The sequence below is a fragment of the Chiloscyllium plagiosum genome, unplaced genomic scaffold (assembly GCF_037043375.1).
Source record: "Chiloscyllium plagiosum isolate Xiang-an unplaced genomic scaffold, Cpla_swu_hap1 HiC_scaffold_25, whole genome shotgun sequence".
Taxonomy (NCBI): Eukaryota; Metazoa; Chordata; class Chondrichthyes; order Orectolobiformes; family Hemiscylliidae; genus Chiloscyllium; species Chiloscyllium plagiosum.
In genome coordinates this window covers 656619-669110 of record NW_028270163.1, presented here as the reverse complement: position 1 = coordinate 669110, position 12492 = coordinate 656619, and the positions used below count along the sequence as shown (strand labels likewise).

Below are 12492 nucleotides of genomic sequence, written 5' to 3'. Positions count from 1 at the left end.
CATTCTCCCAGTGTCTGCGTGGGTTTTCTCCGGGTGCTCCGGTTTCCTCCCACAGTCCAAAGATGTGCAGGTCAGGTGAATTGGCCATGCTAAATTGCCCGTAGTGTTGGGTAAATTTAGGGGAATGGGTGGGTTGTGCTTCGGTGGGTCGGTGTGGACTTGTTGGGCCGAAGGGCCTGTTTCCACACTGTAAGTAATCTAATCTAATCTTATTTCTGCTTCTTTTTCCTTTTGACTACATTCACAACCTCCCTCATTATCCAAGGATCCCTTACCTTGCCATCCTTGTCCTTCTTCCTTACTGAAACATATCAGTCCTGAACTCTCCTCAGCAGGTCTTTAAGCAATTCCCATATGTTGAATGTGGATTTGCCTAATAACAGCTCCTCCAGTTAACATTCCCAAGCTCCTGCCTAATACTGATGTAATATGCCCGAAACGTCAATTCTTCTGTTCCTTTGATGCTGCCTGACCTGCTGCGCTTTTCCAGCAACACATTTTTAAGCTCTGATCTTCAGCATCTGCAGTCCTCACTTTCTCCTAGCAATTCCCTCTCCCCCAATTTAGTACATTCCCACAAGGTGCTGACCTATCCTTATTCGTAGCAATTTTAAAACTTAAGGAGTTGTGATCACAAGGTGTATTTTAGCTACTCTTTTCCTTTTTGCATACTTGCAGACGCTTTTACTGCCATGTTATGTATTTAATGTGGTTTTCTCTGTAACTCTTGCCTTTTCATTTTCGCTGAAGTCACCTTTGGATGCTTTCCATAAATTTCCCAATCTATTGGCCTGCCACTAACCTTCATAAATCTATATGCAACATCATCCTTAAGTTCCTTAGTTCATAGAATCACAGAATCCTACAGGGGAACAGGCCATGAGGCCCAAAAGGTCAACACCAACTCTCCGATGAGAAACCACCTACTGATCAACATTTTTACCCCCAGTGCACCTAACTACACATCCCTGAACATTATGGGCAATTTAGCATGACCAATTCACCTAACCTGCACATGTGGGAGAAACCTGGAGCACCCAGAGGAAATCCACGCAGAAATGGGGAGAATGTGCAAACTCCACATTGACAGTCACCCTAGGCTGGAAGTGAACTTGGGTCCCTGGTGCTGTGAGGCAGCAGTACTAACCACTGAGCCACCGTGCCGCTAATGAGCATCCATAGATGATACATCCTTCTCAAAGTGTCTTTGGTGGCACACTTTAGTTTACCCAGGGTCTTATAGTGGCAACATGCTCATTTATAAGCATGCTGTAGCCAGTGCTATGTGTGGTGATGGTATTACTGCCTGCCATTGACATGTCTGTCAACACGAGTGTTTAATCAAGCTCTGGGATGAGACTCAAATTCAAACTTCTAGTTAAGAGGCAGGGATGCACCACCAGGCATTCCCTCAAATCTTTACAACCATTTAAAAAGGAGAACTATACAGTTAGCACTGGCCCATTAGAGACAAAGACAGGAGAAACCGTCATTAGAAATGATACAATAACAGAAATGTTGAACAAATAAAGGCTACATTTTCCCCTTGGAGACCGGTACCATGAGTTGGGCAGTTCAAACTGCACATTTCTGAGTTCTAAGTCAGCAAAATCTTTCTAGAATTTGGTATCCAGGAATCAGAGCTGGGCTAGAATTGGGAACGCTGCCCACAGATGCACGATCAGGGGGCAACAGAAGCAGGTTGGTTAGAAAGCCAGTTGGCTCACGAGAATATTGTACCAGTATATGGTCGTTGGGGCCCCAGATCCTCATCCCCTTAAACTCATTCACGGCTCAATTCCTCATGCCTCCAATATATCTTTAACACCCACTTTTCCAGTATTTATTCTCTATAGCACAATTTGTCAGAAAAAAGTAAACAAGGAATTATGGGTGCGTTAATCTGATATCCGTGGTCAGGAAAAATGCTGGGACTTATTAGTTAAGAAGCTTTAACATTTATTAAATAAATAAATAAATAAATATGTATCATTAGACCATTAATTCAATCCGATTCATTGCTGATTTACTTAATGCCTGCTACCTTATTGGTCAAAGAATATAGAGTGGAACTAAGATGGACCTTGTCTTTCTTTTTAACCAATGCCTTGTTATTAATATAGGCACGGTGGCATGGCAATTTAAACACTTTTCACTGTATATTTTTGCAAAAATACAAGTGACAATAAATCACTATTCTACTTTTCAAGAAATTCACTATATTTCTGACAATCCGCCAGACATGCATCTACTGATACTCTTGTAGTCTGTCTACTTCTCTTGATCTTCTGTTCACTTTCTCATTACGCCATCACAATGTTACTGAATATTACACCCATGCCTGGTATCAACATACTTCCCACCAAATTGTATGCTCCATGCTCTAGTCTCGAGACGCCAAAATCAACTTCAGTGTTCTTACAATAAAACAATAAATGAAGGATGCTGAAGAGGGTTTTTAAAAGGGTAACTGGACCCAAAGTAACTCTCTTTTCTCTCCACAGATGCTGCCAGACCAGCTTGAGTTTCTCTTTCAATTTCTGCTTTTTGTGTGTTTCAGTGTTCTTAACTCAGCTGAAGCAAATTAAATGTGCAAATGCCAGTTGGCCAGTGAGACATGATTACTGTCATACCTGCAACGGTCATCTGTTCCTGGTTGCTGCAATGCCTGCACTTTGCTCAGGCCAAGCCTGAAGAAAGCCATGTAGCTGGTAATTGTAACATCAGTGAGGCTGCTCCACCCATCCATCTGATCAAAGACATTTTCCCAGTAGGCTTTCAGAGCTGGTGTCCCTGGAGGGTAACTGCCATACAAGTGGGAGTCCAATATATCAATCACCTCCTGGTTAACTGATGATTCAAACTTCCGAGCAAAAAATGTTGGCCTGGTCATTTGCTGTGAATAAAGATGCAAAAAAACTTCGTCAATACTGTGAATCAGGTAGGACAATAAAATGTCTCTTTCAAATGTGCATCTTAGAATAGTTACAGTACAAAAAGAGGGTATTTAGTTCACCACATCCATGCTGGCTCTCTGCAAATGTGGTTACCTGATCACACGTTGCTGCCTTTCCCTCTGTAGCCCTCCCAATATCTTTCATTTGATAACCAATTCCCCTTTGAAAGCCTCAAATGTACTTGTTTCTACCATACTATCAAGCTCTAAATCCAGATCCTAACCACAGGATCCACAAGAAAAATGTTAATGTGTGACCTTTGCTACTTGTGTCAATAGGAGGAGAAAGTGAGGTCTGCAGATGCTGGAGATCAGAGATGGAAATGTGTTGCTGGAAAAGCGCAGCAGGTCAGGCAGCATCTAGGGAACAGGAGAATCAACGTTTCGGGAATTAGCCCTTCTTCAGGAATGAGGAAGGTTGGTCCAGCAGGCTAAGATAAAAGATAGGGAGGAGGGACTTGGGGGAGGGGCGTCGGAAATGTGATAAGTGGAAAGAGGTCAAGGTGAGGGTGATAGGTCAGACTGGGGTGGGGGCGGAGAGGTCGGGAAGAAGATCTCAGGTTAGGAAGGCGGTGCTGAATTTGATGGATTTGACTGAGACAGGCTGGGGGGAGGGGAAATGAGGAAACTGGTGAAATCCAAGTTCATCCCTTGTGGTTGGAGGGTTCCTAGCCGGAAGATGAGGCGTTCTTCCACCAACCGTCGTTTCGCTGTGGTCTGACGATGGAGGAGTGCAAAGACCTGCATATCCTTGGTGGAGTGGGAGGGGGAATTGAAATGTTGAGCTACAGGGTGGTTGGGTTGGTTGGTCCGGGTGTCCCAGAGGTGTTCCCTGAAACGCTCCGCAAGTAGGCGGCCTGTCTCCCCAATATAGAGGAGGCCACATCGGGTGCAAAGGATGCAATAGATGATATGTGTGGAGGTACAGGTGAATCTGTGGCGGATATGGAAGTTTCCTTTGGGGCCTTGGAGGGAGGTGAGGGGGGAGGTGTGGGCGCAAGTCTTGCACCTCCTGCGCATGCAGGGGAAGGTGCCGGGAGTGGAGGTTGGGTTGGTGGGGGGTGTGGATCTGACGAGGGAGTCACGGAGGGAATGATCTTTATGGAATGCTGATAGGGGAGGGGAGGGAAATATATCCTTGGTGGTGGGGTCCGTTTGGAGGTGGCAGAAATGGCGGCGGATGATGCGCTGTACATGGAGGTTAGTGGGGTGGTAGGTGAGGACCAGTGGGGTTCTGTCCTGGTGGCGGTTGGAGGGGCGGGGTTCAAGGGCGGAGGATCGGGAAGTGGAAGAGATGCGGTGGAGGGCATCGTCGACCACGTCGGGGGGGAAATTGCGGTCCTTGAAGAAGGAGGCCATCTGGGATGTGCGTTTTTGGAACTGGTCCTCCTGGGAGCAGATGCGGCGGAGTCGAAGGAGTTGGGAGAATGGGATGGCGTTTTTACAGGGGGCAGAATGGGAGGAGGTGTAGTCCAGGTAGCTGTGGGAGTCGGTTGGTTTGTAGTAGATGTCCGTGTTGATTCGGTCGCCTGAGATAGAAATAGAAAGGTCGAGGAAGGGGAGGGAGGAATCTGAGACTGTCCAGGTGAATTTGAGGTCGGGGTGGAAGGTGTTGGTGAAGTGGATGAACTGTTCAACCTCCTCGTGGGAGCACGAGGCGGCGCCGATACAGTCATCGATGTAGCGGAGGAAAAGGTGGGGGGTGGGGCCAGTGTAGTTGCGGAAGATGGATTGTTCCACATATCCTACGAAGAGGCAGGCATAGCTGGGGCCCATGCGGGTGCCCATGGCTACTCCTTTCGTTTGGAGGAAGTGGGAGGATTGGAAAGAGAAGTTGTTCAGGGTGAGGACCAGTTCAGTCAGTCGAAGGAGGGTGTCTGTGGAAGGGTACTGGTCGGTACGGCGGGAAAGAAGGAAGCGGAGGGCTTTGAGTCCTTCGTGATGGGGGATGGAGGTGTACAGGGACTGGATGTCCATGGTGAAAATAAGGCGTTGGGGACCGGGGAAGCGAAAATCATGGAGCAGGTGGAGGGCATGGGTGGTGTCCCGAACGTAGGTGGGGAGTTCTTGGACTAAGGGGGACAGGACGGTGTCAAGGTATGCAGAGATGAGTTCGGTGGGGCAGGAGCAGGCGGAGACAATGGGTCGGCCGGGGCAGTCAGGTTTGTGGATTTTGGGCAGGAGGTAGAAGCGGGAGGTGCGGGGTTGTGGGACTATGAGGTTGGAGGCGGTGGATGGGAGATCCCCCGAGGTGATGAGGTTATGGACGGTCTGGGAGATGATGGTTTGGTGGTGGGGGGTGGGGTCATGGTCAAGGGGGCAGTAGGAGGAGGTATCTGCGAGCTGGCGTTTGGCCTCAGCGGTGTAGAGGTCGGTGCGCCAAACTACTACCGCGCCTCCCTTGTCTGCTGGTTTGATAGTGAGGTTGGGGTTGCAACGGAGTAAGTGGAGGGCTGCGCGTTCCGAGGGTGAGAGGTTGGAGTGGGTGAGAGGGGTGGGGGAGTTCAGGTGGCGGTTAATATCGCGGCGGCAGTTGGCTATGCAGAGGTCGAGGGCAGGTAGGAGGCCAGCACGGGGTGTCCAGGTGGATGGGGTGTGTTGGAGGCGGGAGAAGGAGTCGTCAGAGGGTGGGCGGGAGTCTTGGTTAAAGAAGTTGGCGCGGAGGCGAAGGCGGCAGAAGAATTGTTCGACGTCACGCCGCGTGTTGAACTCATTAATCCGGGAGCGTAGGGGAATGAAGGTGAGGCCTCTACTGAGGACTGATCTTTCATCCTCAGAGACGGATAGGTCTGGAGGGATGGTGAAAACACGGCAGGGCTGGGAGCTAGGACCTGGTGTGGGGGCGGGGTTAGGTCTGGGGGCGGGGATGGAGATCGGTCTTGTGTCAATAACCTTAAATGCTGTCCTCTGGTTTTCCATCTTCTGCCAATGGCAACATTTTCTCTCTATTTCATTCTTCTCCAGCTTCAGCAGTCTATCCATGTAATGTCCTCAACCCTTGTACCTTTCTCCTGAATCTTTTCTGTACCCTCTAAATGTCTTCACATCTTCCCAAAAATATGATGCACAGAAGTGGACACGATACTCCTGTTGAGTTATAATTCTCTCTTTGATTTTGTATCAAGAGTGTGATGCTGGAAAAGCACAGCAAGTCAGGCAGCATCAGAGGTGCAGGAGAGTCAATGTTCAGACAAAAGCCCTCAGACTCGATCCTCCTATTTATAAAGCTCATGATGTCATGTGCTTCATGAAGCACTTCAACAACGTGACCCGCCAGCCTTCAATATGTCTCCACATCATCTACTCCTGTATCCCTTTGGAAGTATACTCTCTCCTATATTGCCTCTCCTCATTCTTCCCACTAAACAGAAACATTTCACACTTCTGTGTTTTAAATTTCAATTGCCACTCGTTCTTTCCCACAAGTCTGTCTTTTATTTTAAAGTTAAAAATTACACAACACCAGGTTATAGTCCAACAGGTTTAATTGGAAGCACACTAGCTTTCGGAGCAACGCTACAAAAGCTAGTGTACTTCCAATTAAACCTGTTGGACTATTACCTGGTGTTGTGTGATTTTTAACTTTGTACACCCCAGTCCAACACCGGCATCTCCAAATCATGACTTTTATTTTAAAGCTGACCATTGTCTTCTTCACAGTTCACAAAATCTTTTAAGTTTTGTGTCTTCTGCAAATTTTGAAATTGTGTCCTGCCGAATCAAGTCGAGGAAAGAAAAGCCAACCCTGGGAAACCCCGCTACATCTATTTTGTAAATCAAACAACGACCACTACAGTAATTTCCCGTTCTACACTGGCTCACTTGATGTTGTTTCATGTAAACATTGTGGAGGCAACAGGGAGTGCATACTCTTTTAAAATCATGCAAATTCAAGATCTTCTGACTTGCAACTCTTGCACAAGTGACAGCAATAGCATTATCTGAGAATTGGGAAGGAGACAAAAGAAAAACTGCCTTATTTCACAGGAGTGCATCATAAACAAATTTAATCACTAGCAATCTCACCAAAGCAAAACTAGCAACCATCATTTTGGAAGACTGTCATTTTCTTTCTTGAAATACTATCCATTATTAAACAGTATTTTGAGAGATTTAGCCTGTTGTAATTATTACTTTTTTCTAAAGCAAATTATAAATAAAACTGAAGCCTCTTCCAAAACACATTTCCACTAGTAGTGACTGGACAGGGGGAATATGATAAGACATTTGCACCCTGATATCTCTGACAAAAGTGCAAAGACATGCCAAATTAAAATAGTTTGATGCAGGCATTTCCTTAATTTTGGACTTAATCCAAAATCAGAAGAGAATAAAAGCAAAATACTGTAGATGACAAAATCTGAAATAAAAGTATCTGTGAAAAGAGTTAAAATTGAGATGGTGGTTTTTAATGCTGCAGGCAAAGGCAGCAGAGGAGCAAGTAGGGAACCAGTGAGATTGAATAGAGCAAAAGACATACAGAGTACTAATTATGGTGAACTGGAGACAGATTTATAAATCTAATGCAAAAAATAGGTACAAAAAGGAAAAAGGGATATATTCTACTGAGACCAAAGTCAGCAAACCACATGACCATCTCCCTTTGCACTTCTCTCTGCTCTCTTTGCATTACTCTCTATCTTTTTCTCAACTACAAGTATTTTTATTTATCCTTCTCAAAGTCATGTTTTTCATTTCTAAGTTATCTTAGTTAATTCCTAATTTAGTTCATTTCCATCTTAGTTCATTCTCAGTTTCAAGTTTCCTTCCTACCAATTCTAAATAGGCCACAATCGTCTTAAGTATCTCATCCTTATAAGATCCTGCTTTCATGTCTACCTTCAATACATCAGCTCAATCACTCAGTTTAGCTTTACTCAGATTTTAAATAAATCATTGCCATATCTTTGACTTTCAAAGAAGTCTTAACAGACTTCAAATTTTCAAGCAATAAGCTTCATCACAACACAGCTGATTTAAGCCCAGAACCACTCTAGCTGCTATTGTAACAAGAAAGACACAAATCCTTTGTCAATCCAGTGGATGCAAAGATTCCAGATGAGCATCCATTTGTTGTGAACCTAGTAGATATTACAACCAGGTAAGTCAGATCTCAGACAGGAATATGGCTTGATAGATCAAAACTTCATTTGTTTTGGTTTAGCAAAAAGGTGAAACATAAGCAAGCCAAGTTGCCAATTTTGCTTCAACAACAAAATAGAAGTTTATTAGAAAAGAAACTAAAATAAAGTAGACAAAACTAAATATAAATAATATAAACTCAAGGATTTAAAGCACACAGTAAAACTATAAATCCCAAACACTCATTTATAAAATTGAAAACAACCAAAACTGCGTCCAAAAGGCCCTGTTGCTAATTTCAAAACACTACTCCTGATAAAGTCCCCAAAATATCACTTGTAGAATATTCTCACAAAGATCTAACATATTGTTTTAAATCACTGTGACTTTAGCTGTTAAATTGGAATTGCATAAGCCTCTTCCTGGAATTATCGTAATTTTATATAGCACACATACAAGCTCTTTGACCAACTCCATCTACGCCAACCATCAAATACTCAATCATACCATTCAGAACATAGAACAATACAGCGCAGAACAGGCCCTTCGGACCTCGATGTTGCGCTAACCTGTGAACTATTCCAGCGTGTCCCCCTACACTATCCCATCATCATCCATGTGCTTATCTAAGGATTGTTTAAATCTCCCTAATGTGGCTGAGTTGACTACATTAGTAGATAGGGCATTCCACGCCCTTACCACTCTCTGAGTAAAGAACCTGCCTCTGATGTCTGTCTTAAATCTATCACCCCTCAATTTGTAGTTATGCCCCCTCGTACAAGCTGACGTCATCATCCAAGGAAAAAGAATTTCACTACCTACCCTATCTAATTCTCTGATCATCTTGTATGTCTCTATCAAATCCCCTCTTAGCCTTTTTCTTTCCAATGAGAACAGACCCAAGTCTCTCAGCCTTTCCTCATAAGACCTTCCCTCCAGACCAGGCAATATCCTGGTAAATCTCCTTTGCACCTTTTCCAATGCTTCCACATCCTTCCTGAAATATGGCGACCAGAACTGTACGCAATATTCCAAATGGGGCCGCACTAGCGTTTTGTATAGTTGCAGCATGATATTGCGGCTCCGGAACTCAATCCCTCTACCAATGAAACCTAACACACCGTATGCCTTCTTAACAGCACTATCACCTCGGGTGGCAACTTTCAGGGATCTATGTACATGGACTCCAACATCCTTCTGCACATCCACTCTACCAAGAATCTTTTCATTGACCCAGTACTCTGCCTTCCTGTTATTCTTCCCAAAGTGCTTCACCTCACACTTATCTGCATTGAACTCCATTTGCCCCCTCTCAGCCCAATTCTGCAGTATCTAAGTCCCCCTGCAACCTGTAACATTCTTCCAAAATGCCCACTACTCCACTTACTTTAGTGCCGTCTGCAAATTTACTAATCTATCCACCTATGCCTGCATCTAAGTCATTTATAAAAATGACAAACAGCAGTGGTCCCAAAACAGATCCTTGTGGCACACCATTAAGTAACTGGACTCCAGGCTGAATATTTTCCATCAACCACCACTCACTGCATTCTTTCAGAAAGCCAGTGTCTAATCCAAACTGCGAAATTACCCTCAATCCCATGCCTCTGCATTTTCTCCAAACATTTACCTGCACCATTCGCAACCCTTCAGATACTGAAGCAACCCATACACAAATGCAGCAAGATCTGGACAATATCTAGGCTTGGGCCGACAAGTGGCAAGTAACATTCATAGAACATAGAACAATACTGTGCAGAACAGGCCTTTTGGACCTCGATGACGAGCCGACCCGTGAACTATTCTCAGCTCGTTCCCCCTACACTATCCTAGCATCAGCCATGTGCTCATCCAAGGATTGTTTAAATCTCCCTAATGTGGCTGAGTTAACTACATTGGCAGATAGGGCATTCCACGCCCTTACCACAGTCTGAGTAAAGAACCTGCCTCTGACATCTGTCTTAAATCTATCACCCCTCAATTTGTAGTTATGCCCCCTCGTACAAGCTGACGTCATCATTCTAGGAAAAAGACTTTCACTGTCTACCCTATCTAATCCTCTGATCATCTTGTATGTCTCTATCAAATCCCCCCTTAGCCTTCTTCTTTCCAATGAGAACAGACCCAAGTCACTCAGCCTTTCCTCATAAGACCTTTCCTCCAGACCAGGGAACATCATGGTAAATCTCCTCTGCACCTTTTCCAATCTTTCCACACCCTTCCTGAAATATGGGGACCAGAACTGTACACAATATTCCAAGTGTGGCTGCACTAGCATTCTGTATAGTTGCAGCATCTTAAGAACCTACAAAGGATAGTAATAACAATTGAGAAGATCATCCGGGTCTCTCTTCCGTCCATTACAGAAATTTACACCGCAAGGCAAAGAGCACTGTGGAAGATGCCACACGTCCTTCATTCAAATTCTTCTCTTTCCTGCCATCTGGCAAAAGATACCAGAGCATTTGGTCTCTCACAGCCTGACTATGCAATAACTTTTTCCCCCAAGCCATCAGGCTCTTTAACACTGTATAATCACATTCTATTACATTTGCAATTTTCAAAAGGACTTTTTGAATTGCTGCTAAAATAATCTTTTATTAATGATCATTCATTGTTACATTGTAATTTGGCCACTACTGTGCCTGTGTAATTTGGCCACCACTGTGCCTGATGTTTTGTCTTGTCAGGAAATACTATGCTGTTTTGCACTTTTCGCTGTCCCGTGTATGACTGCACTCTCGTGTGTTCATATAGCACCTCGGTCCCAGAGGAACGCTGTCTCGTTTTTATTGCACCAGCTATATATGGTAGAAACGACAAATAAAGCTACTCTACTGTTAAGACTACAAGATTAGCAGCAGAAATGGCCAATGGTTATGAGTTGGCTCATAAATCAAAGTCTGGCTTCCGACATCACTTTCAATCTGTCAGGAAATTGGAGAAAAGAGAAATCCTCAAGTGGTAAAGAAAAATGAGATCCCATTGAAGATAGTAAGGACAGTTTACCACAGGGGAAAAAGGAAATCCATGAGGGGGAAAGAGAGTAAAAAACGCTCATGTGTTTTCAGTGTAATAAAGTAGGTCACATGAAGTTGGAGGGTTGATGGTTTAGAAAAAGTACTGGGAAAATGGATGTAAGAAAACAGAATAAGCCAGTGAGCTTTGTTGAAGTGGTAAAGGAAAGCACACAAAGCTAAAAGGCTGTAAAAAAATACATAACCTAGTTAGAGGTTTGTTGAGAAGATTATTTGCATATTTACCCATGTATGCCAGGAAGGGAGCAAATAAAGAAATTAAAATTTTAAAAAGCACCGGAACAAGCTAATCTTTGATGGTGAGAGATGAAGAGATATGTAATTCAAAAGGAATATTGCCAGAAAAAGTTGTAAAATGTAGAATTCGTGAGCGACAACTGCAGTGCTCAATTATAGGAAGTGAGAATGGAGAGTCTGGTGGAAAGTGGTGAGAGAGTAATAGAGAGATTCTGAGTACCAAAAATACAGTTTATCCTTGGTAATGATATAGGTGGATTACAGGTGGGAGTGATGCCTAACGTGATTGAAAAGCCAGTAGAAAATCAATAACCGAGGTATTACAGGAAGTATATACTGGGATTTTTCCTAACTGTGTGATAACAAGGTCACAAATCCACAGGTTGAAACTGCAGGAGGAATCAGCTTAGAAGAATGGGCAAGGAAGCAGCAGATGGAGTACAACGTGGGAAAGTGTGAGGTCATGCACTTTGATAGGAAAAAGAAGCATGGACTATTTTCTAAATGGGGCGAAGATTCAGAAGTCAAGTGCAGAGACTTGGCGTTCTAGTCCAGGAATGTCTCAAGGTAAACTTGCAGGTTGAGTCGGTAATTAGGAAGGTAAATTCAATGATAGCATTTATTTTGAGAGGACTTGAATATAAAAGCAGGAATGTTCTTCTGAGGCTCTATAAGGCTCTGATCAGGCCACATTTGGAGAACTGTGCGCAGATCTGGACCCCATATGTCAGGAAGGATGTACTGGCCCTGGAGTGTGTTCAGAGGAGGTTCATGAGAATGGTCCTAGGAATGAAAAGCTTTACACGTGTGGAACATTTCAGGACTCTGGGTTTATACTCAATGGAGTTTAGAAGGATGGGGGGGATCTAATTTAAACATACAGAATACTGAATGGTCTGGACAGAGTAGATGTTGAGAAGATATTTTCATTGGTAGGAGAGACTAGAACCCAAGAGCATAACCTCAGAGTAAAAGGAAGATCTTTTAGAACGGAGATAAGGAGAAACTTCTTCAGCCAGAGAGTGGTGAATCAATGGAATTCATTGCCACAGAAGGCTGTGGAGGCCAGATCATTGAGTATATTTAAGACTGAAATAGATAGCCTCTTGAGTATCAATGGGATCAAGGGTTACAGGGAGAAAGCAGGAGAATGGGGTTAAGAAACTTATCAGCCATGAC

General features: G+C 44.0%; 1 protein-coding gene across 2 annotated transcripts in view; it reads right to left on the bottom strand.

Annotated features, from left to right (window-relative positions):
* Nucleotides 1–12492, bottom strand: part of xylt2 (xylosyltransferase II) — a 194538-nt gene that overhangs the window by 54357 nt on the left and 127689 nt on the right. For both annotated transcript variants that reach the window (XM_088000364.1, XM_043714272.2), the window contains exon 8: nt 2634–2896. In XM_088000364.1, the coding sequence (XP_087856490.1) occupies nt 2634–2896 (263 nt within the window). The remainder of the gene's footprint in view (nt 1–2633; nt 2897–12492) is intronic.